At 45.5% G+C, this 27617-nt stretch overlaps 1 protein-coding gene across 5 annotated transcripts in view; it reads right to left on the reverse strand.

Moving 5' to 3' along the window:
• Positions 1 to 719: 719 nt before the first annotated feature.
• Positions 720 to 27617, reverse strand: part of KCNMB2 (potassium calcium-activated channel subfamily M regulatory beta subunit 2) — a 137760-nt gene continuing 110862 nt past the window's right edge. For 2 of the 5 annotated variants that reach the window (XM_074547413.1, XM_014265547.3), the window contains exons 2-5: positions 18167 to 18277; positions 11558 to 11707; positions 8921 to 9116; positions 720 to 2889 (exon numbers count right to left, since the gene is read on the reverse strand). In XM_074547413.1, coding sequence (XP_074403514.1) covers positions 2605 to 2889; positions 8921 to 9116; positions 11558 to 11707; positions 18167 to 18222 — 687 coding nt within the window. In that variant the 5' untranslated portion in view covers positions 18223 to 18277 and the 3' untranslated portion in view covers positions 720 to 2604. Of the gene's footprint in view, positions 2890 to 8920; positions 9117 to 11557; positions 11729 to 18166; positions 18278 to 27617 lie in introns of all 5 variants that reach the window. The other 3 variants (XM_074547412.1, XM_005484787.4, XM_074547411.1) reach the window with 2 other exon arrangements.

Genomic DNA, 27617 nt, shown 5'->3' on the forward strand with positions numbered 1-27617 from the left:
CATGACATTAAAATAGAGGAGGGAAAGAAATAGGACAGACTAACATCCCTGCTGAAACACCACCTCTCTTTGGGGCAGCAGGAGTTGTCAAAAAATCCCATTTGCAGTGCAAACACTTCAGTAGGGGGTTAACAGTGCCAGGGATCAGATGGATAATTCCCTTCAAAATTATTGTTTTACCTCACTCCATCCAATTACTCAAGTTGTTTTGCTATCCCACAGATCTCTCCCTTAATGTCAACAAAATGATTATAGCCTACAACAGCAGCAAGATGTTTCACCCACAGGAGCTCTGGTGAAGTGTTTTACGGCACGAGAAGTTGAAAGCAGCGTTTGATGTGTAAATGTCAGGAACAATCAGCTTCCCTGCCACCCAGGGAAAATACACAAACACAGGCACCCAAAATGTCACAGAGCACCTAAACCATTGCGCAAATGGCCAGCACAAGGGCTGGTGGTGGTTGGAAAAGCTGTGCAGCATTCCTGATCTGTGAATTGTGCTTGGCAGCACAGTCCAGCCCCACTGGTGCTGAGATTCCCAGATCTCCCAGCGCTGGCTCCTGCAATTCCAACATATTGATCAAAACAGGGTTTTTGGAAATGAACATTTCTGAATTCCCTGGTGCACCAGCACTCCTCTTTTCCTGGTAATGGAAGCTACAGAAAGCAGTTTGATGAAACAAGCCAGATCTGAAGGCAGCAGATACTGAAATCTGGAAGATTTAATTGAATATTTTTATTACATATTTTTGGAACCTTCATTATCCCCCCCACCCTCCAGGAATTTAATTACCTAAAGAAAATTATACTACTGATTACAAGATTGCAGGTTTATTTTCACTGCTGAGAACTTTTTTTTTCTTTTTACAGCTCACATTACACTTGCATGACTTGTTTTGTAACATCTTGAAATTTTTAATGCTGTGATGAGGAAAGGTACTTTATATATATATATATAGATGAACTAGGCAGAATACTTGATTTGCAGTCTTTTTGAAGGGAAAAATGTTATTTTCTTGGTTTGAGCAGGCCTGTATATGGTTTCTTTGAGCTATTGGATAATGAGTTCACAGGATTGCTCCCAGGATGTGCCTTGTGTTTGTCCTTCAGGCTGGGTACAACATGAGGAACTGAGAGAGGTGTCTTTAAAACATAGTAAGGAATGTTTTCTATAGGGGAATAAAAATAAATTATGCAGAAATTGTGACTCCAGTGTGTATGAAAATAAACTGGCAAGTATACTGTGGTAAATGTTTGACAGATAGGACAACAACTTAGCCAGATTCTCTGTTTTTCCAATAAATCATTGCACCTGGGTCTTGTAAATCATAATTCATGTCAGCCAGCACTGCATGGTGAGTTAAGGTCAGGAGAGATTTCCAAATGTGTTATGATGATTATCTAACAATTCAGTTAATAGAGCCATAGAATTGGATGAGATTTTTGTCATTTCCCATGTCACAGCAACAGAGACCTTTGACTGAAACAACATCATGAATATTGGATAAGATCCTGCAGTGCTGCTTCTCCGTGTTATGATATTATCCAAGGATGAAGGTTACAAATACATGAATTGTACTGTTCATTTTCCAGTGGGTAAAAACAAAGGAAAATACCCCCCTAAACAAGTTTCAATACACAACTAGATATAATATAGCTTTTTCTTTATATATATATATATATATATATATCTGTATATATATCAAGTAAAAAAATCTAAAATAGTTGGAAGTAAAAAATGAAAAAATAGCTGATAGTGTTATTTTTTTCTTTACAGTGATATGGTAGCAAATACAAGACAAATGAATAATAAACCTTTACAGAAGGAGTTCTGGTCCCACCTCCATCAATAGGGCTCAGACTAGAATACAAAATGGAACAAGGTGTTTTTTGCTTTTTTGGCTACAGCTTCTGCAAGTGACAAAACTTATGTTGATAAGACAGAAGAAAATTATAGCACTACACAAAATAAAACTCCAAAGTGTTTTCCAAAAGACCTTACAAACACCATAGGGTACAATTGACTTCTGAACTGAGGGAGCAAACACAAAGCATCACCAATTCCTACTGAGGCTGAAAATACTGTATGCTTGTCCCAGCCTAACCTCAAAATACATAATTTTTGTGCCATCCTACCATTAAAAAAAACGCTTATCAGTGCTTTTTCAATCTGCAGCCAGTATTAAAAAAGCCAAAGCCACAAATCCATCCAATAGGCTGAGCCAGGTGTGAGACCTCAATGATGCACAGGTGGTCGGCTGCCCTTTGTCCAGCAGTGAATGTCCCCAGAATCTTTTACACCAAAAACATCAACTGACTAAAGCTTGGCCAATGGTCACACTGAGCCCTATCTTGGCTGTAGAAAAGAAAGTACTAATCCCAGCAAAAAAACAAGATCATAGAGACAGTCAACACAAAACAGGAACTTCTTCAGTCGTCTGCATAATAATAACATCATGTTTGCATATAGAACAGCTTTTGCATTATTGCTCTACTTAGAAGAATATAGTAAGGAACTTATACCAGACTTGCACATTACAAACTTAAGGTTCTTTGGTGAAGAATGAGAAAAAACAGTATTAAATTTTGGAGGAGTCTCCTTTCCTATCTGCTGATCCTCTGGATTCTCTCGCAGAGCAGGGAAAGGTACTGAGTCAGCTTTACCATGGCCACGATGGCCACCCCGCCGATCATCATGCAGGTGGGCCACACCAGGGAGTGGAAGAGCACGTTGGAGCTGTACAATTTGGTGAGGATCACGTTCTTCTGCACGCCCTCGGGGTCGTAGAAGCAGGAGAAGCGTTGGTACTTCCTGAAGTTTTCCATCACCACGTTCACCAGCGACATGGACTCCTCGTAGTTCTTCCCACACTTGGGGATGTAGGAGCACTGGGGAGAAAGCAGAGGGAGGAAAATGTCTCCAGACCTGTTGCAGTGTCTGTTTGCAGGTGGCAACTGGGGAAATCTCCAGATGATTATGCTTTTCACAACAAGAGTGGAATACTATTACGCTAATAATGAATTTATCGCAGCAAAACTCAATATTTTGCACATCTACAGAATTTCCCATTGGAGAACCTCCAAGTGCTGTTCAAACATTAATGCTTTAATCTGCACTGTGCCTTGTGAGATAGGTGAATATATTATTATTGCTAATTTGCACATGTAAAAATAGAACTGATGAAGTACCTCTTCATCTTAAGTGGCACACATATGCTCGCAGTTAGATGGGTAATTGACTTTCTGTAAATACAAATCTGGTAGTTTAGCTCTCACTTGGCTTGGATCAAAGTGATCACAGTGGGCACAGGAGTTCACTCACAGGGGGGAGGGATGAGGAGAGACCTCTACACAAATATTCTCATGGGGCAATTCTCATGTTTGTTTCTAGCCTGAGCTAGAGACAAACAATGGGTCTAGTTTTTCCTACTGACAGCCCAGAGGACTTTCATTCAGCCTCTAGCTGAAGATCAACCTGGTTGCCAGGGTGGCACTTAGTGAGGTTTTTGCTTTTGACCCCAGCATAAGTTCCTTTTCTCTGAAGATGACCCTGGATTTTCAGTTTTAGTCCCAAAGGAAATAAGATTTGGGGGTGGCTCTATCTAGCACAGTTGCAGCCTAGATTTCCAGAGAATACTAAAGGCAAGTTATTTTAAAAACAGCTTTATGGAGTCCATGCACTGAAGATATTCCATGGGAAGGGTAGGACAGTGGTCCTGGGCTGGGCTGAGCACTCCCTGCCAAGAGCTGGTGTGGGCTGGTGAGGCGGTTGGCAGACACAAGGACTGAGGCCACATCTGGACAATTTTGGACCTAGAGCAGAAACCCCTCAACTTTCTGTTGCTCCTGCTGGTCTGGGAGTTGACTGATGGAAGTAGCCCAGGGCCTCTCACTTCCTTCTCTCTTCTATGCACTTACACCTGCATAGGATTTTGGTTAACTGTGGAAAACTGCTGCTTGACTTCTCCTTGGACGTGCAGGGGGGGACCCATCAGGCTGCTTGTCCTGGTGAGAACCTACAGTAGCCCCAGATAATTTAATGAGAAAGTGAGTTTTGCAAAGGAAAGAAGAAGGTTTTGATTAAAATAATGTGACCCATGGGTTTTGATTATTACTGTTTTAATGTACATCCTTTATAAATGTCCCTCTGTTCTTTTTCGTGACGTGCTGTGAATTCTTTTTTTAACATACTGCAACAAATCCCTAGTCCTAATTATGATCAAAGGATTAACCTCATAATAGGATTTGATTGATTCATTGGCAAGTTATTAACACAGAATATGATTTGAAGCATGGCAGAGAGATTGTCTGGCGTTAGCAGACTGGAGCATTAATGGTGGAGCGTGGCCACACTGCCATTATGAATATTTCATAGAGCTCCAGAAATTAGAGATGAAAAATATCAGAGCATTAATATCTCATCCATCTTGCTGCTGGTGCGTGTCTGCTCCCTATAGGATATTCTCTTGTACTCTGACCAAATTTGTCTTAAATGTCCAAAGTCACGAGCCCTCTTCCAGTGCTCACGAGTCTTTAATAGATCATAATCTACTAAGAAGGGGAAATTTCTCAGTGAAGCATTCCTCATTTTCCCTTAGTAAATTATTACTGTCATAACAGCAGTATTTCCAGTTCAAATGGATTTGTGTTATGGTTTTTCAGGGGGAATTTGTTTTTTTTTTCTTGTCATTGTTTTGCTATTCATTTCTGTTTCTGGAATTCCCATAAAGTATCCTGAATGAGGTGATTAAACAAGAACTTGGCCACTTTTGCAAAATACAACTTCCCATTGACAGAGAACAGAAGATACGTAGAAGCCAAAAGGATGAAATATTCCTGGGCTCTGTTTGCAAAAATATCCCAAGAATGCAGTGAGTCCAAGTGTTCTCAGAGGGGACCTGAACCAGAACCTGAGCTGTTCCCTGCACCACCAACTCTGTTGGGCTGCCCATGGTGGAGGGTCTGGGAGCATGAGACTGTGGAGTGCAGCTGTGCCAGGGAAGTTGGTTTATTGTGCCTCTCATCCAGACTCCTTGTGCTGAATCCATGTCTCTCTCCAGGCTTTGGTTTCCCAGGTGCTCTCCAAGGTGTGTGTGCCCTTTGTGTGCTCTCTGCCTCACTCTGGTTCTCCTGAGACCCTGGAAACCTCTTGGTCTTTGCTTTGATCCTCAGCACAAGGGCATTAAACTTTGGTTGTGGGGTGCTCCTGGCCTCATTCAACATCTCAGCTTTCCCAGTGAGATCCCAGGGCTGTGTTTCATAGGTGTTTGGCAAACAAGAAGAAGACTCAACAACAGGATGTATTGATGTTTTCTTTGTTTTCCATAGTTTAAATTTCCAAAAGTTTTCTGCAATGCCTGGTAAGGAATTTTATATCCACAATTGTTATGCTCTACCTGTGAATGTAGACAATTATATCCATGCTGCTTTTTGGCACTTCTGAATTGTCAAACAGCTGGAAATCTGCAAGTAAACAATGTCTGGTGCTCTACCTCAGGTGAAGATTCTGTGATACAGCATGAGAAAGGTGGTTCTTGTGTCCCTTGCAATCTGAACACAAGAAGGATCTATCAGACAGTTACAAATAGAAGTTGTGATTAATGTTTTCATCTCTACTTTCCTAATATAAAGCATTGGGTAGGTATCCTGTCTGAACCACCTCTGGACACATCCATTCCAGTGCCCTGCTCAGTGCAGAGTTGCTCAGGGACTTGTCCAGTCAGGTTATGAATATCTCCAGGGATGGAGATCACACAACTTCTCCAGGCAAGCTGGAGGCAGTTTCCCTTAAATCAATGAAGAAACACTAAAAAGGCTGTTGTCAGAAAAGCCCCAGTTCAGGGGGGCAGTGAAATACACAACTCTCATCATATTGAAATATACAACTCTCATCACATGTCTGTGGCTGGGACTGGTGTCCAAGCTGAGCCTGGAAACTTAGACAGGATGTGCTGTGGCAATCTTTGTGAGAAAGTGCTCAGGATGTCAATTTACACCTCTTTTGGAAAATGCAACAAGTTTGGAGAAGGATTGAAGGAAGAGTTCTGTACCTGAGCTGGCCTGAATTGACTCCTCCAGATGGAATTTTTCAGTTCCCTACTGGAATTCACAGCTGAACACCTCTGCTTCCCCTCCCTGCACCAGGAAAACTCCTTCCTGGCTTATAAACACCTGAGTCTTCAGTTAGAAACCCTGAGAATCCACAGAACCATTTCTGAGTCCCAGGCAGTTACAGCTGATTTTGGTGATTAAATCCTTCTTGTTATCTCACTAACAGAGAACCGATACAAATCAGCAGCAGCTCCAATGACATGAAAAGAGTCAAAATTACATAATGTGAGATCAAAACGGGGCCTCTCTAATTGCTTTAACTACCACGGCCCTTGCTCATGGTGACAGCCTGGCTCTGTGGCTGATTCACCTCTTGCAGAGGCTGTTAGAGCCTTTGGCAGCTGAGGAAGAAAAGTGTGGCCATGGAAGCATTTAAACTGTTTTGCCTGTGGTATTGACAAGGGGCTGGGCTTGTCCTAAAGGCTGGAGATAAAGTAGGCACAGCAAGAGCAATGAAAAGGCAGAAAAAATCCTTATGTGCTTTTCTTGGAAAGACTCGAGCAGCCTGACAGATATCCACTGACTCCCCACTGATTCCCGCCAGAGACTGGCAGCAGCATGCTGTAGATCTCAGTATAAATTGTTCCTGTTCCTTACTCCACCTCCTGAGCTGACAGCCAGGTTAGACAGCATTTATTCTCCTGGATAAAACATTATTTAAACTCAAAGTGGATTTTGCTCTGTCCATGCTGGCTGGTGGGGAGAAGAGAGAGGCAGCTCCAGGTGCTGCTCTGTCCCTGTGTGTGGGTGCTCAGCAAAGCAGAGAGGTTGGTGGAGGGGTGGCACCTTTTGAAAGTCACTGGTGCTGGTCTTGGAGTGTCAGGACTGTGCTCTGTGTTGTCCCCAGTAATGTCAGAGCTCAGTGAGCCAGGCACAGGGTTATTTTTGTTTATTTAGCAAAGACAGGGAACACAAATGTGAGTAAATGGATGGAGAGGGACAGCTTAGCACCCAGCTGGAGCATCACCCAGCCCATTCAGGACTGCTTTCCTGGTGCATGGGGATGCTCTCTAGCCAGGGGAGAGGGAAATCACATCTGGAATGCTGAGGCTGGTTGTGCTGATTTGAGCTTGGAAACTCTGCTGATCCGAGCCATGAGCAAGAAGACAGGTATTTTATAGACATTGCAAACTTCCACTCAAAACTGCTCTTGTATTCAGGTCACATAGCCAGCAGCATGTCAGGAAAACCTAGGAATCCTCCTGAGAGCAGAGCTTAACCTGTAAAACAACCTTGGGCTGGAGAAGTATTAACTGTGCCTACACTAAATTAAGAGGAGGTGGCATCTGGGAGAATTTCAAAGTCCATTTCAGCAAGCAAAAATGATCAATAAAAGAATGTGGAGATTTATGCTGAATCTCTCAATTTATCTGAATCAGCGGAGCACAGAGATTTATCTGATCTCTTTTAATCAAATTGAGGCATGACCATCACGGTTTTGCTTCTGCCCCTGCAGGAAGTGGGGTCTGTCTGTCCTGCCTCAGGCTTCACAGACAGTGAGTGCCTCTTCCTGCACTGTGCCAGAGTGGAGGGAAAAAGGGGGAACTCTTCACCATTTCACACTTCAGAGCCAGAGGACTCCACCATGAGTGGAGTCATGAGTCATGAGAGTTAATTATCCAGCGGAATAAGCAGCCTAGTGCAACCATGCCATACTTTGACTGATTTTAATATCACTTCATCTTAATATGTAGGATTAATTTGTTCTACTGAACAGCTGCCATAAATAGAAACACAATAGGTTACTTTGTCAGCAGCCTGATCAGGGGTTCTGCTTTGCCAAGTTTGGGGTTCGGTGACCTTGGATAACCAAGCAGTTAAAGGAAATCTGGCACCTGTAAGACTAATGATCCCACTGTGTCCCAGCTTCCTCCAGTTTGTGCTCTCAGGGACACAGGAGTTGTTAATATGAAGAAAAGGAGATGGGGACAGGGAGATTTCCCTGTTCCCATCTCTCCTTTCCCTGTGGAAGGTGGGGAGTGGTGCATAGCCCACATCATTCACACAGCTGTGCTGCTGCTGCTGCATTCCCTGCATCTGCTGCTCCCTTCAGCCTCCAGGTTGGAGCTCTCTCCACCCCACCTGCATGGGCTTACACTGGGGCTTATACTTGCAGAAGCAGAGGCAGGAATTCTTCAGGCTTGCTCAGAATAATTCCATTAGTCCAACATGTGGAATCAGAGCAGTTGTGCTGTAAAGATGGGGCAACTCTTTATCTTATTCACACCCCAAAGCCAGGCCCTTTATGTTCATGCTGCTGCTTTAACCTTGGCACTCCCCAGTCAACAAACTCTCAGGGTCTTTGCAGGGGGAGTGCAGTGATGGAGCCCAGCCCAGCTGAGCTCAGGGGGCTGCTCAGGCTCAGGGTTTGTCACCAGGGATGGAGATGGGCTCTCCTCCCTCCCCATTTCTGCCTGCCCTGCAGAAATGGTGCCATTTCCATTCTCACTGCCACATGGATGCTCCCTGCACATTTCTAGGGCTGTTCACTCTCATGGGGAGCCATTCCTGGGTGGGAGGTGACTTGTCCACAGCTCCATGAGAATATCAGGGTGACAAGTGCTCAGTGATCCTCTGATACTGTAAAACTCTTGGAAAGGATGAGGGAGGCTCCAGCCCTCATGGCACAGCACCCCTGGAAACAATGGAGGCAGAAAATTGCCCCTCTCCAGACATGTTTGTGCACTGATTTCTGCTTTCTCTGCTCTGTGAAACAGCCTTATATTGCTTTAAAGTGAGGAATGGATGTAATGAGATGAGAAGCCCTCCAGAAACCCATTTAGGAACAAATTTTATTCTGTGCTCCTACCTCAGAATTAATTTTCATTGTTTCCTCGGTGTGGTAGAGTAGAAGCTTCTGGCCAGAAGAGGTGAGATTAACATACACCTGCAGGCAGGGGTACTGAGAGATTTTCCAGCACTCTGGGCCGCAGTTAAATGAGCAGTTAAAGGTTTCTGTGATGGATGCATTGAGGAGTGAGCACTGAGTCTCTTCTGTCCAGACACTAAGCAGGAAAAAAAAAAGACATTAGAGCATGGCAAGAATAGGCAAATAAGCACTAAAGCATCTCAGGATTCCCATCAGAGATGTACTGGGGCATCTTGCAGGAGAGGACACGTGTTGCAGCAAAGCCTGGGCTGGCTCGTGCCACACATCACAGACAGTTTTATTCTGAGTACTCAAAGTTTAGCCTTTGGGCACAAAATTACCCAAAATCAATTACAAAATTACCCTATTCACTTATGCCTGTGTATAAATGGAAACTGAACTGGAACTTCGATGCTGGAGAAGGTGAATTTGAAAGGGTGTCAGCAGAGAGAGAGGAAAACTGAGCAGCCTGTGCTGGGGAGAGCACAACACACGTGGTGCTGCATGACAGACACCCTGAGCTGGGACTTGAGGGTTAACACAAAGTCCAGGCCAATTTAAAGGCTGAGAGGATAATTTTGAATTAGCAGGGTATGGGTTCATATACATGAAGACATAGGAACTCTCAAGTGTTACCTCCTGCAGCTCTACCTATGGGAAAGCTTTTCCTAGTGGCAGCTTGCTCAGATTTCTCTAAGTCAGTGGTTGTAACTTTTCTGGAGGATTTCATCTCATCTCCAATTCACCAGAGGCTGAAACTGGAACGATGGAGCCTGCCTGTGCGCTAGCAATGTTCACTGGCATGTATTTAAAAATCTGCAGCTGTGTTTTCCTTGGGGAAAGGGCACACTGAGGGCTCTGCAGAAAGCCCTTTGTGGGCTGGGGAAGGTTTCACCCAGGGCTCCCTTTGATGGTGCTCAGCCCCTCAGCTCACCCCCAAGGTCTTGCCCTACCACAAAGGGCAAGATCCCTGCTTGCCCCTCAAAAAACCTGTGAGGGGTTTTACATAGAAAGTGATATGAAAGATTTCTGCCTAATTCTATTGCTGCTTTACTTAAGCAGTAATTCTGCTTGTATATTCAGTTTTACATTTATATTAAATTATGCTATGTTTTCTGGGGGGAAATGGAATGAAAGGATTTTTCTCACCCTCCCAGGCAGTATTTGTTGGAGGGGTACTGCTGTAAAGGAGAATAACCCCTGAGGAAATCTGTCTGTGTGGAAAAAAGTGACAGCAAAGCTCCTGGGTTGTCTTCTCCTCACTTTCACCTTTCTGGCTGCTGTTTTATTCATGCAAGGGGTAATAAAGTGACACCTACCTACCACAGACTTGTGCAGATGGAATAGTTGATACTTTGGAGGTGTTTTGATATCATCTGGCATTTTTTTTTCACATATCATATAATATAAATAAACTCTTTCCACGTGAGCAATTTTGACCTTAGCAGCCTCTGCAATTGACCCTGATATTGCAGAAAGATATGGGAGAGCAATATGGAATAGCAAATGCTCTTGGATACTTAGCAGGCCTTGATCTCAGCTTTCAAAATCGAATTGTTGCCTTGATTTAAAAAGGGACAAATAACTTTATCACATGAATAAGATGCTTGCAAATCAGTACAGCTCATCCTCATCTGTATTCCTCATCACTGCAGGGTCAAGAGGGAATATTCTCATGCACCAGTATAACTGAGGATGCTCACACCAGTTACTGCAGGCACTTCTTGCATGTGCCTAAAGAAGAAGCCTGTGGTGTTTAACCCAAATATTCCAGTATGTGCCCCTGCCTTCGTGTGGTTTGGGACATGGCAGACTGATATTTGGATCCCCAGTTACACATTTTTCATTCTCTTAAATTCACCAATCAGGGCAGGAAAAAAACCCATCACTGGCAGTCTTGCTGCAGTCTGTGCTGGATTTTAAATAGGGCTGATGCTTGAAAACTGATTACAAATGTTGTTAATGAATCACAGGCCAAGCTCTCTGCTCAGTGGCAGAGGAGGAAGCCAGAGACAGCCTCAGAAAAATTAAGTGCAGTGCAGGAATGATGGAAGATGGTCTTTTGCTTTCAGCAAATTGCTATCTTTCATGAGGATTTCACTTGTTAAAATGAAAGCAATAACCAACATGGAAAACTACGTGCTACAAAGAGCTTGATTTCCTTCCCAAATTAATTCTTAATCTTTCATTTGGAAGTGTACTGTTTCAAAGGGCTGCAAAATGTTTTTTGCTCTTTTGTCCTGAGTCTGGGCTTGGCAGCAGCAGCCCCTGAGAAGCTGACATGGTTCAGCAGACTGCAGGCCAGCTGATATGGATATTATACTGGTGTTAAACTGTGCCAAGTCTGAAGCCTGTGGATTGAGATTTTGTCAAACAGGGACCTAATTCTTCCCTCACTTTATGCCAGTATTACCCAAATTGCTTTCACTGTGGCTGTGCCTGATTTACACCGGGGCAAGGAAGTGCAGAGTTTGTCTGACCAAATGAACAATTATAAACCTTTAATAAAAAGAGCCAAAAGAACAAGCCACATGCAGGCAGCTGGGGATGGGAGGGCAGGGAGGGCCCTGGGGTTACCTTTGCATGTAGGAGCGCAGCAGGGTGATTCCCAGCAGGAAGTACATCATGATGGAGCACACCATCATGGCCAGCCCCAGCAGGATGGCTCGGTCCTCTCCAGCCTTCAGGGCTGTCACTGTTTTCCTTTTGTCCAGTAGGTCGTGATCCCTGATTTTTTGGTAAATATTTCTGAGGTTGAAAATAATACATTTTTATGTGAAGTTCATGTTTAATCATCAATGCAGCCTCTAAAGAAAGGGTGGGCAGTTCCACCTCCATACCCATCTCATGGGAGAGAAAGGCTTAAAGGTCCTCTGGTGTCCTTTTCCAACAGATTCACTCTGACCTGGTGCAAACTTATTCATTTCCAAAATAAATTACAGCCATTTCTGAAAAGGTGAAAACCCCTTACAGCAAAAACAAATATTAAACACTTGTGCCAGCTCAGTAAACACTTCTTTGGTACAGCCTCTTTGGCTCAGCAGAATTATCCCAGAGGTGCATTTGACCTGACAGTGCCATCTCAGGCCACCACAAGATATCCAGGTGTATGAGGTGTCTTTTCTCCAGCTGAATAGGGTAACAAGTCTTACATTACCACATGTAGGAAATAGCCTGAAGAAAGTGACTGTTAATATTATCTGAAGGAACCATGCTCTCTTTTGATTCACTCCAGGCTATTTGTTTGGGCAATTTTCCACCCTGAGTGTGACTCAAAGCTCGTGAAACACTATGGGGATTTTGCAATTGATTTCTGTGGGTTTTTTTGATTGGGAGCTTATTTGCTTTATTCATAAAACAGCTTTTTGGAAGCCCAGTTACTCATTACAGTGAAAACCCTCACAGAGAATTATCCACCAGAGCTATTTGTTCTGGGATTAAAAAAAAAAGAAAAAAAAAAGAAGATACAACAAACCATTTCCCCTTCAGCAGAGAGTCCTTTGCATTTTCTAACCATAAGTCCTTCTTTCATCTCCGAGCCTTTGATGATTCAATGGGTCATGAGGACACAATGGTGGAGAAGGAAATACTTGAGTACATTTCAAACACACTCAAACTTTGTGGGTTTAAAATGTACTTACAGACCTGAGGCTGGTCAAAATCTCCTGTGCTTTCTGCTATGGTTCTTTTGAATCATCCAGGCAGCACCCGAAGCACAGCTCTGAGCCCTGGCACCACCATAGCATGGACACAGTAGGACACGTGGGAGGAGTTCCTCTTCCACTGTCTGCAAAATGGCAGGTGAGCAACATCAACGTCACTTTGGCCTCTAGCAAACCCACCACTCCTTTCAGCTGAAGCCAACAAGGTGCACTCACCCGTAGGGAAATAAAAATAACTGAGTCAGGTCAACCAGAGAACTTACGTTGGCTATTGAGGATAAAGAAATAGAGATAAGACAGATGTGAAATCACACATAAACACAGTAGATGCAACAGCAAAAAATATGTTTAATCATAGACTCCCTGAGACTGGAATTGAATTTGTATTTAGATGATGAGTCACAGCCAGGAAAAGCACATATGGTGTGGGGTTTTATAGCAAAAATGTTGCTTAGACAGTACTGCAGTCAATAGTCTTCTGTACCTAACAACCCTTTATCCAACTGCAGTTTACATCTTTAGGTGTCCATGTTTCTCTTCAAAACCATTCTTTAGAGCTTGTCAGTATTTTCCTGTTTGGAAATGAAATGCTAATTCTGCCTGTCAAGGTTTCCTCTGCTGTTCGGGAAAAAAAATAATATATTGTAAACTGGCAGATGCAATTGCCTTCAAAGAAGTAATGTAGAGTAATAATCTAGTGCTACTTTTCTATTATTATTTATCAAACTGTATTTAACTGCTGCCATTCAGATTTGCATTGCTCCCAAATGGAAGCAGGCAGGAAGGCAGAGATTGTCGTGCAGTTCCAGCACATTAAACCATCACACAGCATAACTTATGGCAACGTGGAGGCATAAAACAGGCCCAGTGCAATCACTCACTAATGCCATTGGACATAAAAGGGATACAAATGGACAATCTGAAAACAAATAACTAATTGGGATTGGTTACGAGTGCTTCCCATGTGGCCCTTAGCCAAGGAACACACCATCAGAGGTAAAAAAAGGAGGGACTGAAGGATGTGTAGTGAAAATGAGCACCTGGCAAAGGTGACTGGTGAGCACCTGCCAGGTGCATCCTCCAAGCTCACCCATCACAGGAAATAAACCTAAAGAAAGCTCTGCCTCAGAGGTCAGGCTTGGAGCACAGCTCTTTTGTATATGTTTGTTATTCAAAGCCCCAAACAACAGCAAAGTGATAGCCTGGTGCACCTCACTGAGGGCTTTTCCCCCTGAATCCCTGCCTGGAGTCAGCCTGGTGACCCTGCTGGGGTGGGTGATGGTGTGGCACATGCCAGCCCAGGCCAGCAGTCCTGCCACAGCCCAGGAGACAGCTCTGAGCAGCCTTCGTCCTCCTCCTCCCCCTCCTCCTCCTCCTCCTCCTTATGCTTGTGCCTGCTCTGGGCCGGTGCCAATTCTCCAATTCTCTTTGTGTGATACTGGGAATGTCTGCTGCTACAAAACTTCACATTTTTGCCCCTTAGAACCCTGTTTTGGGGAACACAATGTGTTTTGCCCAGTATTTGGGTGGAGCAGAGCAGTCCCAGCACCTCTCTCGCTGGGGCACAGCAGTGCCCTGCACATGAGTGCACAGCTGTGTCAGGGAGGGTGAGTGAGTTCATTACCTGTGAACTCCTGGCACAGCTCAGGGGCCTCCCTCTGCTCGGTCAGCTGCAATAATGCCCTGCTTAGCTGGCTGCTTTGGGATCCCAGAGCTGCACAGCCACAGCCAGCTGCCTGCTGGGCTGTTTCAGTACAGGTCACTGCACCCCAGGCACTACTCACCAGGTGACTCCATCTAATCCCAGTGCTTCCCTGGGATAAGTCCCCATATGCCATCCACAGGGGCTGTTGGCTTTTAAAGAGGCCCCAGCTGTCAGAACAAGGTCTCCCTGAGCCCTGCAAAGGCATTTAATAGGAAGCAATCCCCCAAGGACAAAAGGACTTTGTGCCCTTGATCCTTTCCAAAGTGAAGTTCTCCCTGCTAAATTTCCCTGTCCTTTCTGCCAGGTTGCTCAGAGGATAAAAACTGGCTGAGATCTCAGCCATGGCTGTGCCTGCTGGGGACAGGCAGAGATTTCCCTCTCCATGTCCCTGCACAGCAGCAGTGCAGGGATCCCTCTCAATGTGCTCAGCAGATCCTTCTGTACCTCCTGCTCCAGAATGAGTGAAGAGTGCCAAGTGTCCTCATGGGAAAGCTAGAAAAACCAGGCACCTGCAATTATTTTATTTATTTCAAATAAACTCAGATTACCTACCTTCAAAGCCCTCCCCTTGCAGAGGGACCATGGGGTGACACTGAGGGAGGCATTGCCTCCTCTGGCACCACGCAGTCCTGGGGCTTGTCAGACAGGGATGCCTGCCTGAATAATTCACAATGACTTTGAATTCACATTCCCTTCTCTGATATAGCTGTTGTTATGCAGATGTCACTCAAATTACCTCATGGTGAGGTATTTACTGATATCAGAAATCCTTGAATGCAGTGGTCAGAAACTACTCCTGTGTCTTACCTGCAGAATTCCCCATATTCAGGGATTTTTCTGCTCAGAAGTCACCTTCTTTACATTTTTATTTACAGGTATGTTTGGCTGCACCAGTTTTTGCTAGTAGACCTATGGCAACAGCTGGAGCCCTCAGAATAGATATTAACAGATCTGTTCTCTCAATTCCTCCCTTCTTCCTCACCAAGCTGGACAAAACTTAACCAAACCTAACCAACCAAACCAGTGTTTTGTTTTTCCAATGGTTGTAATGTTGTGGAGACCCTCTTTGACAGCTGAGAAAGTATGAGAGCTCGAGTTTTCCAAAGCATAAAATGTGGAGCTGGGGAACCATCGATGGCTAAAACAGCAATGAAATACAGATATTCTGGTGCTGATCCTGCAAAAAGAGATGTCTCAGAGATACTTGATTCCTTTCGAGCAAGTGGCTCATTGCAGCACAGTTAATATTATGGTGCCACTCCTCAAAATTCTGCGGCTGTAGCACATATTGGGTGACAAATTGGTGATCCATATGACAATCTTCCTGTCTGAAGTTTAAAGAACAAAATTCTTGGGAAAGGGTCATTTAAGGTGAGTCATTTCTCTGAAAGGCACCACCTGTTTGATATAATGATGGCCCTGGTGACTTTACATGTGTTAAAATCACTGCCAGACACTGGAGGATGAGTTTCTCCCACTAGCAGCACTTGCTCTGCATTCACACCTCTCCTCTGCAGTCCTCAGGCTGCCATCAGCACTCTCTTATTTCCATCTTCTTTTCCTCCCTTTCCCTCCCGCATTTTATTAATCACTCACAAGCTACAAAGAAGTCCTTCTCTTGGGAAATAAACCCACCCAAAGGCTTGTCAGGATATGTGAATTTACCATGGCTGCTGTGCAGGCACAGAGATCCTGCTCCCTGTTCCCTGTTCCTGGGGGCAGGCAGGGATCAGCTCTGCCTGGATTTGTGCTGACCAGACCCTGGTGAGCCCTGAGCCCAAGCTAATCAGCCCAGCTTCAAGGCGTGGATAGAGTCAAAGGCTGTGCTAATCAGCAGCTTCCAGCCAGCCCAAAGTGTGGGCAGATATCTCCTCACCCCTGGGCCATGACAGTGTTCCAACGCAGAAGGACATTAGCCTGGGGAAAATTCAATTAAAGAAGAGACTGGCAGAAGTACAGGAGGCATTTAGACAACCAGCTCCAATGAAAGTTCATGCTTCAAAGCTGGCCTTTTTGTCTTCAAAATATCTGTTTGGGATCAGATAACCCAAGAGCTGAACACCTATGCAACCTTAGCAGAAACATTCAGAGAATTGGCCAATTCTCCAAAGAACCTCAGGGTCCTGAGGGCAGCTCTGCTGCCTGAATTCAGGAGTGCAGATTCCCAAGCAGATGTCAACAGTAATGTCTCATTAGAATTACTGAAGAGTGTGTCTTGCTAATTGGCACTGTAGGTACATTGAGATCTGGTTTTGTTTCACTGGAGTGTGATTTTTTGTGATTACATTTAATAGTCACTTCAAGAGGAACTGAAGGAGAGGTGGAAAGGGGCAAAGGAAAGAAAAGAAAGGCAAATGTGTCCTTGTTGTGACAAGCCAAGCTGTCCAGCAAATCTTACTACAAAGGAGAGGGATTTTGGAAGGACGAGTCTGAGCATTACTGACAATTATTATTTCATCGTTGATATTTAACTTGTTTTGTTCCCAACTGAGCACTGCCTTTGTCTGTGGACTTCAAACCTCTCCTTCCCTTCCCTTCTCTTTGGAACATTTCCCTGCTCCCCTGGGAGATCCAGTAACTCATTTATTCCTATCTCCTTCAGCCTGTTCCCTCCAGCAACACCACTCAAGTGGGCTGGTGAGCCAGCAGCTCTCTTCCAAGCAGCCAAACAACCCCCAGCTCCTGTGCAATGCTAAAACAACCCCCAGGTACTGTGCAGGGTGTTGCACACAGGCTCATCCTCACACAGGCTCATCCTCACACTGCACCTGCACAATGAGAAATCACCCCTGGCAGCTGGAGCATCATTCGGGAGTGGGGCAGGGACCTGCCTGGGGCACAGTGTGGCTGCTGGCTGAGGCAGGACACCTGCAAAGAGCATGAACACTTCTAAGGGCTGGGGCTGCACAGCTGTGGCTGGGATTAGTGTGCTTTCAAACCTGACACAGAGATGGCCACGGTGTGCTGCTGGTGTATGAGAACAAGGAGGGCTTTGGTTATGGCTCTGGCTCTGGGATCTCTGCTGGTCACAGTGACTCTGAGATATGGACAAGCTTCTTTTTCCCATCCTGGCAGCTGAAGAAGGAGTCAGGATTCTTCTGTTTTCATTCTCAAGGTTGTTTATTGTTTCTTATCTGTAACATTCTTTCTCTGACCCCCCAAGGTCTGTCTGGCATCTTGGGCTGAGGCACACTGAACCCCTCAGAGGTGGTGTTGTCTTTTTATACTAAAAACTCCATGTACATTATTTATTTACCATAACTTCCCAATACCTATCACCTACATTAGACAGTGAGCTTCTACTCTAAACCAATCTAAAGTGCCAACATCACAGCAGAAGATGGAGGCCAAGAAGAAGAAAGAGAAAGGCTGGACACACCCAGATTCCTCCATCTTGCCTCCTGAACCCCCATTCTAAAAACTTCAAAATCTATTTTTCAACCTGTGATAACTATCATTCTACTTAAACTCTTTTGTTTTGTAATTCTTCATATATAGGTTGATAATTGTTTTTCCATAGGTTAGGATCAAAGGCACAGGGGTCTTGGGCTCTGTGCCAAGGTCCCTGAGCCCCTTGGCAGGGTCTCGAGTCCTCCAGGGCAGCCAGAGGAATTTCCTGGGCTCCAACATCTGGCATTGCCCCTGGGCTCTGCTTTGGCTTGGCACAGTAACCCTGGCACTGCTGGGCTGCTGCTGTGCCTGGTGGAGCAGAGCTGGGGCTGTGGGCACAGGGAGGGCACTCTGTGCATCCCTCCTGCATCCCCAGTGCCACCACTGATATGCAAACCCATAGGAGACAATCAGCACAGGTGCCTTTACCTTTTCTCATCATGTCTGTAAGATGTAGATCCCCGGCCACTGGTCCAAATAAACATTTTAGAGGGCTGCCCAGGGTTGGCTCTGCTTGCTGCAGCGGGACGATGGAAGGACCTGGGGGAAGAGGGATAATGTTTGTCACTGCCCACCCAACATGGCAGAGCACACCATATCCAGCGTGCCAGATCCCCTGTGGCCATGCCCCTGTGCTCTGAGATGGACATTTATTAACTTGAGATGAGATACAAAATAATAGGGATGAGAGACCAGTGTGTTGGAATGGAGAATAAACCCCATTTTAGCCCCACTCACTGGGAAAAGATGAGGCTGGATGATCAGGTTTAGCTCTGCTGCACGCTGCAAAGGATTCATGTCATGGGCAAGGAATCATCAGTAGTTCAAGGAAAGGTAATAGCTGTGTGCAGTGTTCTTATGGCAGTATTTTTCAGGGACGAAATGGCTATTGTTTAAGCACATCCACACTCATTACAGGTTTTTGGTTTTCTGCAGCTCTCTGCAAGGTGAGGCTCTCAGGGTGTCTGAATGGGGCAGAAGAGGGAGATACAAATGCGGCATTTTCTGGAAGTGTAACTGATATGACAAGGATATCTTTTCCCATGAAGAAATTACTATCTCAAGGCAAATTAGATCCCTGCCCAAGGACTTCCTTGTTTCATTTCAGGGTGTGAGATCTGTTGCCTTCTCTCAGGCTCTCAGGCCATATTGGACCTTCTAGTGGGGCCATGGCTCCCCTTGTAGCCCCTCTTAATTCCTTCTGGTTTTCCTGAGTCTCAGTTAAAAATCTTGGTCTCTGGGAACTGGGCCATTCCTATGAAGGCTGCATTTTGCCTTCTTTCACAGCATAACATTTTGTGGTTTTAATGCATTCAGATACGAGCTTAAGGGAAAAAATATTCCAGATACCAAATAGTTCATTGTGAAGTTTTCATACACTGGGGGCCATTCTTTAGCTCACTGAAAAATAGACCTGATGGCTGATGCTGTCAGCAGAGAAGGCACATGATCTGAGAAAGTCTCTAATGCCACTGTCTCCATCATCATGCAAAGGGCTAATTTCAATATTTGCACAGTGGGGAACCAGGAGAATACTTAAATACTGTAGAGGTGGCTGCAGGGGAAGACTGATATGGACAGGAGCCAAAACCCATCAGTGTGCAGACAGGCTGATGGGTGCTGAGGGACTGGGCATTCCAGCTGCAGCCATCCCAGAACCCCCACCACAAGGGCCAGGACACAGCCCCAGGCCTAATTCACACCCTTCACACCCTGAATGGCCAAACTGGGCAAACTGGTGCTCCTGTCATTCCCTTCCCTGCTGGGATCCCCCTGCCCTGCTCAGATGCTGGCTCAGGACTGGGACTTGCAGACAAGGACTTTGCCTACAATAAGAGATGGCAATATTTGATGGAGCTTTTGGCTGCGTTGGTGAGCAGCAAATTGGACAGGAAGGGGGCCCAGAGGAAGGGAGGAGGAAGGAGGGGAATGTCCCCCAGCCCTTTCCCTGATTCTGTGGTGATCAGTGCAGTCTGAATGCCAAGAACTATTCTGCTCTTTCCATGCAACCACTGTAGTTAAATATTGGGGAATGAACAACAAGATGAGGCACCATCTCCCTGAAATAACTATAGTTTAGAAGGTGAAGTAGCATCTGCTGGGATCTAATTAATATAGCCAACAGCTAAGTGTTTTAATAGTGATATTGGTCAGAAATTTCACTTGTGAAATCACTCACCCTGAGCCAAATCCTCACACTGCTGGATGAGATTTCACCCACATTACCTCAGACAGCACCACAGTGACCACCTAGCTGGGGCTTCTGCTCCAGGCCATGCAGGAGGGGTCAGAGCAACTCCCCAAGGGCCACAGTGCATGCTGGACTGAGCCTGTCCCAGGCTGAGCCCCTTAATGATGGAAAATAAAATTATGCTTTATTTAAATGATGCCATTGCACTCGTAAGGATGTCATGCACTACAGGAGAGCCTGGTTGTGCTGCCACAGCCTGAGCGGTCCCAGAGCCATCAGGAGATGGTGGTGAATGCTATTAGAGAGCCTTTTCTTAATTAAGCAAAGCTTGGGCACACATTAGAGGTCATCAGCAGCTTCTGCCACCTGTCTGAGCTGACAGGGACACCTGGGCAGGACTCCCTGGGCAGGGAACCAGATTTATAAGCTCCAGAGCAAATTGCTGGGCTGGGAGCTGGGTGAGGGGGTCTGTACCACCGAGGGGATGCCAGAGAAGGAAGAGGGATGCTTCTCTTCCCAGTGAAGTGGGAGTGATTTCAGACTCCCTAGCAGTGCCAGTGCCCTGGAGCTGTCCATATGTGACAGCTTTAATGCTGCCTGCTTCGTTAGTTGAGCAATCCAAGCTAACCACCACTATTTAACACACAATTGCACACCTAATTTTGTGTAAAATTGTAACACTGATGACATCAGAACACTGCTTCAGAGGTCAAATGAGTGACCAAAGCCCATGGCTCCCTTATGCAGGGTTAGACATTGGGTAAAAACCTTTTGTGCACCAGCAACCATAGAAACTCCCCAGGACCCTTCTTTGAAGGCCTTTGGAGGATTCATAACCTCCAAATTTGCGTTCTCCATGAGCATGCTCTGCCTAACAATGTGACAGTGTTCACAGGGGTCTGAGGATGAGGGAAGAGATGAGGATCTGACTCCATGTTTCAGAAGGCTTGATTTATTATTTTATGATATATATATATATACACATATATATAAAAAGTATACTAAAAGAATAGAAAAAACGATTTCATCAGAAAGCTTGCAGAGAATAGAAAAAAAAAGATAACGAAAGCTTGTGTCTGACTGAGAGTCTGAGACAGCCAGACTGTGATTGGCCATTAATTAAAACCAACGGACAAAGAGCAATCACAGATGCACCTGTTGCATTCCACAGCTGCAGATAATCGTTGTTTACATTTTGTTCCTGAGGCCTATCAACTTCTCAGGAGGAAAAATCCTAAGGAAAGGATTTTTCATAAAACATGTCTGTGACAGCACCAGGTCAGTTAAACCTCCATGCCTTTCTCCCCTGCTGGATAAGCCTCTGTGACCCATGTTTCTTCACTGCTCCCTCTCTCTTTTCTGGGAAAACAAATAACACTACTTTTTCTTGGTTTTTCCCCCTATGGCTTCTCAGAGTCAGCTACTGGCAACTTATTTTTATTATGCAACAAGTAATCAGCCTGTACGCCTCATTACTGCAGGACGTCAGCCTTGCATTCAGAGTGGGTTGTGTTATTGCTTGAACAGACAGAGCACCTAAAGTCACCAAAATACCTTAAAAACAGTGGAGAAGAGATGCTTCAAGCTGCTTTTTAGACTGTGGGGGTTGTTCCTATATGGCAGGTTATCCAAAAATTGCTGTAGTTGAGGTGACTTTTGCTAGTCAGGTGCAGGGTGGGACTCTGGGCTTCCTGCCTGAGCTTGCCTGCACACCTCTGTCTCCTTCACTATTTACACAAGAGACAATGCAGCTGTCTCTTGACACGGTTGCCACAGTGACAGGCAAGGGGGAAAAGCTTTGCTTTTTACAAAACACACCTCATTCTTCACATCTGGGTCTATTCTAGTAAATGCTCAAGGCTAAGGGCAGAAATGCAGAGTAAAGAGTGCACAGTCTGGTACAAACACAAGTCTGTGATGCTGTTCCACTCCTCCCATCTTCTCTTGTTCTCATCCTCTTCTTTAGCATTACCTGCCAGTGGATTTCATGGAACTCACTAGAAAACCTGACAAGATGTCCACTTTTTCAGCTATTGCAAGGTGAAGACTTGAAACAGCTCTTAGAAAATTAGAAACATTCTGCCTTGTCCTAAGGACTATCAGCATGTCCACATGCAACCACCTGATTGGGGATTTCAGTGTGAAGAAAACACAACAGTGTGGCAGACATCTTTAATGAAAAATCCTTTCCTTAGGATTTTTCCTCCTGAGAAGCTGGAGGCCTCAGGAACAAAATGTAAATATTGATTATCTGCTGCTGTGGAATGCAACAGGTGCATCTGTGATTGGCCCATGTTGGATGTTTGTAATTAATGGCCAATCACTGTCAGCTGTCTCAGACAGAGAGCCCGAGCCACAAACCTTTGTTATCATTCTTTGCTATTCTATTCTTAGCTTGCCTTCTGATGAAACCTTTTCTTCTATTCTTTTAGTATAGTTTTAATGTAATATATATAATAAAATAATAAATCAAGCCTTTTGAAACATTGAGTCAGATCCTCATCTCTTCCCCAATCCTAAAACCCCTGTGAACACCGTCACACAACAGGGCAGCATTTGCTTCAAATTTCTATTAAAAAGGATGTAATTCTGAGGGTAAATCACAAAATCCCTTAGCTGCTACCTTGGGGACTATATTACATACCCTGTATTACTCTGTTGTCCTCACTTCACCCTGGGTTGGCTGCCCTGCTTCCTCTGTCTTCAGTTTGAGTCATGATTGGTATGACAAGTCCCTTACTCTAGGTCACCACAGCTGTGAGCAGCCAAAGAGAGGTGTTGCAGACCATGTTTTTAGATGGAAAGCTGGGTTTTAGATGTGTGTTTGCTTGTAATTGCCTCTGCCTATGCTTATGTTAATCACAGTGTTTCTGAGACCTTGGAGAACCATTTACAGCACCAAACTAATGAGCTTTTTTCCCCTTATGACATTTCATTTCCTGGGCAGTGTGGCCACTGTAAAAAGAGAAGCACTTGCATTAATTTTGCCTCATAAAAGACACCCTGATTCATCAAAAGGCAACAAAAGCTAAACATTCACCTAAAGATTCAATCACTGAGCACCCCAGCTCTGTGAATGCACCCACATCCCCCACTGTCCATGCTGACAGGTGCTGGATGCTTTATCCCAGTATTTCCCAGCCAGGAGATTCATTCAAACCCCAAGGGAGCTCTCTTGAAACCCCAAAGTTTTCCTGCCACCCCTCTCCCCTTGGCACCCACAGCAGCCAGTGCCAGTTCTTGGGCAGATGGATCAGGGGCTGTTGAGTGGTGGGAAATATTTGGTCTCTCTCATGCCTGGATAAACCCTTTTTTGAGTGGTCCCATGAGGAAAGGAAGAGACTGAAGCCAGGCATCAAAGACAACCTGCAAGAAGGCAGTTCACTTTGAGGTGAATTTACTGAATACCAGCAATTAGACTTTGTGTCCAAACAGGTCTTACCCATGCTTCTGTCTGGTGATAGAATGCTCTCTTATGGATTAGATGAGCCAGAAAACAGGGAAAGTGATGTGTGATGAAGGAGGGGAGAATAAATAAAACAGCCTGTTGAATTTTTAATGTAAAGTGTAGCCTGACTGGAGGGTAGTCTGGTTTTCAGGTGCCTCAGAGCATGGAAGAGTTTCCCAGGCAGAGTGGTGGAAGTAACTCCTGTATTAAGATGCTCCTGTCTGATTCAGGAGATGATCCAGGGCAGGTTTCCACTCCTGGTCTTAAAAGAATAAAAGAACTGGACCAAGGACCCTTGTTTGCATCCAAAACACGACAGAAAACACACACCAAGAACACAATGAAGCTAACTCACAAAAGAAATGCATCTGCATTAGCAGAAGGCAGTCACCACTTAGGGAATATTGAATGCTCTGGCAGCAGCAGCTCTGGATGGAGGAGCAGCAAAAGCAACAGCAAAGGGTGGATTTGTGCCTCTGTGAGGGAGCTTTGCTGATGGTAGGGGCAGGGCAGAGTGACACAAAGTGCTGCTCTTGCTGCAGCCTCTCAGGAGCCCCATTGTCACCAACAGCCTGATCCAGCCAGCAGGTGACCTTCAGCCTGGGCAAGGGGGAACGGACACTGGGCAGCTGCTGCTGATGTACTGACAGAGCATGGGAAGGCTGATGGTTAATGATGCTTCATTAATGATTCACTTCTATTTCTGACCTGCTCTGAAATCTCCCCAGAGCTCAGAGCTGAGCTCTCCATGCAGGTTTTGAGTTGAATGAGGGAAACATCCTGGATACAGAGTGGTCCTGCTGGATTCCCGTGTCACAGCCATGTCTAGAACATCCCACGTCCAAAGGAGGAGAGTGGGGCAGCCATCAGGGACAGCTGAAGCCATCACACAGAGGTGCAGATTGTGTGTGGAACACACTGACATTTGGGTATGTTTTCTAAGGCAGTATTTCCTTATACTTAAAGTCACTCTTGACAGTTAATTCCCTCTTTCCATTATATACAGGAGAAAAAGAAGTATTCAGAAAGGGTGAGGTATCTGTATCTCTCTGCTACATAACAATATGTCCACACTTTGAAATTAAATATTCCAATGTAGCCTCTGAACCTTCCAGGTTTCCATCTCATGATGTTTTTCTCTCCAATGCTGACTATCTTTGTTTTGGAAAAGCTTTTAAGCCTTGCCACTTAATTATGCTCCTTATCCCTAGGCTTCCACTTTACCAACAGCTGCCTTCCTAGTCCACCAGCATGTCTGCAGACTTTATAGCCTTTATTCTTTGTGATCTTTTTACCTTTAACTTCCTTCTCCAATTTTCTTTTTCCTTATTTATTTTCCAAGTTCCTCTTCTATACATTACTATCCCAGTGACAATTTATTTCACTCACTTTGCCCATACTCTATTATTCTCAGTTATTATTTATTATTCTGATTTAGCTGATTGAAGCAGCAAATTTGAAGATATTCCTGTGTCCCAGGTCAGCTACAAAGGAGAGGCCAGAGCAAGCAAGAGACTCACAACTCCTCTTCTTTGGTGGCTTTTTGGTTGCCTTGAGCAGTCTGGCATTATGGCCTCAGTTTCCTCATGGGTACAAGAGAGGTGCTGGTGCCACTGCTGTACCTGGCACCTTCAGACCATCCCCAGGAGCAGAGCATGGAGTGAAGAGCCAGCCCTTGCTCCCATCCTCATGTGTTGGTGCTGGTGAGTTTGTAATCCAAGCACGAGGCAATGCCTCTCTTGGCACGTTGCAGTCGTGAGGATCAACGTTTGTGAGGAGCAGCTGAACATAATTGTCCACTTTGCCTGTCAGGATCCTGCAAACATTTTTAGCTTTCCGTGCTGAATTTGAATTTGCGTAGCGAGTGACACATTGGACAAGCACTATATTCTTCATCTCAGCTGCTCCCTGGCTCCAGAGAAGGGCACAATCTGCCTGTCAGATGGGGCTGGCTCTGGGAGGGGGGTAGCAGTGGCAAGTGCAGGGTCACCTCCCTGCAATTTGCTTCTGTCCAGATGAGCCAAGAGAGTTTTACGGTGAGATCTGCTCTGCCAAAGACCAGGCAGTGTTGCACTGATGGAGAAGGATCCGGGGGGGAAGGAGGAAGGCAGTGAAAGTGCTGCACTACCTCACTGGATGCTCTCCTTTAAATCTCAACTCAGCCCTCTGCAATTGCAGAGGGATGGATCACCTTGGGTGCTGCACTGCACCACGAGAGCTGGGCCAGGCTGGCTGGATGAGAGCGTGTGGGAGGCAGGGAAGAGGCTCTGTGGCTCATGGCTGTGCCCTGATGTACCCAGAGGGAAATGGAGATGGGGTGAGAGAAGGGAGATGGAGTGGAGGCACACTGCTCCAGGCTGAGGTCAGTCTCTTTGATGTTCATCAGAAGGGAATGACCTTCTCCCCACAAAAATCTGAGCTTTAACATCTTAAAGGATGCTGTTTTGGATACTAATAAATGTATTTTTAAGAGTAATTTGTTGCACAGGGGGAGCTGAATGCCTCTGACAATGCTGAAGTGACCTGCCCTCAGACTGACTCCTATGTCCTTTCCCTGCTGCCATTTGAGGGACCTAGGATTTACACCCCAAAGTGTGAAACAAGAGTGTCGGCAGTGCTGTTTTAGAGGTGATGAACAGAGGCACAGAGGCTGCTGAGACCTGGCCAAAGGCTCCCAGGATGTCTGTGGTGGTTGTAGTTGAAAAACCAGCCTAAAAAATGGTGGACAACCACCTTCCACCAGTGAGGAGGGAGGAGAGCCAAGACATACACAGATGCCCATGCCAGAGAGCAAAGGCAGAGCCTTGCTTTGTGGTTGTGGCAATTCCCACCCTTGGGGACACCCCTTCCAGCTCTGTGCAACTGTGCCTCAGCTTCACACCCCTCCAGAGAAGCTGATCTGAGAAGGACATGGCTTTTAAATGTCCCTGGAGAGAGCTTCACTTCAGCACTAAAACACTGACGGTGTGCTTGAGGGCAGGGGCACAGGGGAGGAAGGGTGATGTGCTGCTGGGGACACAGAGGACACCAGCAGCTTTTAGGGAAGCCACAGAGGAGAAGCATACTGCTTGAGTGATGTGGCTGGGGAGGGAGGTGAGGGCAGGGAAAGATAAACAGGTGAAAGCAGCACCCAGAGGAAAGGCACGAACAGGCAGGGCAGATAGGGCAGGAGTGGCTTTTCTGTCACCTCATTCCTTGAGCAGGTCAATCATCCTTTATCTCCTTTGAGGCAGCCCCTGTGCCATGGAGAGCAGCAGCCAGAACAAAGCAAAGGCAGAGGAGAGCTCCAAGCACTGCCCAGCGGGAAGTGAATACTCTGGCACTATTTATTTTTGAGTCTGCATTTGGATTAGCTGTAAAGAGCTGTGTGGATAAGCAAGCAGGCAATTACAGCTGGGACGTGCTGCTCGTGAATGGAAACAGCTCCAATCTGCTCAGGACATATTGAAATTCTAATTCAGTTAGATTCCTTTAGTTACAGCGCTCATCACAGACACTAAAAGAGATAGGATTAGAAAATAAATACAACACTTCTGCTGCCTTTGGTCTGTCTTCTCTGCTCCCCTTTCCCCCCTCCCCTCCCCAGTTTTAGCTGTTGTTTGACTTTATTTTCTGTGGTAAAATACATCAGTCTGCTCTTATTCTTAATTTTATGAGCATCCAGCAGAGCAGAGCTGGGCAGACCCTGCTGAGGGATGGGCAGTGAGCACCAGCACAGTCCCTGCTGCAGCTCCTCCTGTCACATCTTACTAAAGACCTCTGCAAAGGTACAGGGGTGACACAAACACTCAGAGCAGAGCAAGGACAGGATTTGCAAAAGTTCTTCCCTGGCATCATCCCTGCTCCAGACAGGAGCTCCAGCCTGCACTGCTCACCCAGCAAGCAGGTTGCATCTCTGCTTTGGGTATTGGTGTGAAGCTCCTTCACCACTGCAGGCAACCCCTTTTGCACTTTAGTGTAGTGCAGGCAAGTTCCTAAAAGATCTGATTCAAAGAAGTGACCAGGGAAGAGGTCTGGGAGTGCTGGATCAGCCCTGCCACTGTGACCTGGAGATTCAAGGAAGTTGCTTAGCTCTGTGCTGCTGGTTTAATTTCTCTGTCTGTCAGTGACAAAATGTATTAAATCTGCTGACATATGCAAGGAACAGATAATTGAGCTCTAAATGTCAGAGACTTCTGGCTTGGAGGAACAGGAGGAGCTGGCGTGTGTGTCTCCATCTGACTGGAAGTTGTGCTCCATCA

The sequence above is a fragment of the Zonotrichia albicollis genome, chromosome 9 (assembly GCF_047830755.1).
Source record: "Zonotrichia albicollis isolate bZonAlb1 chromosome 9, bZonAlb1.hap1, whole genome shotgun sequence".
Taxonomy (NCBI): Eukaryota; Metazoa; Chordata; class Aves; order Passeriformes; family Passerellidae; genus Zonotrichia; species Zonotrichia albicollis.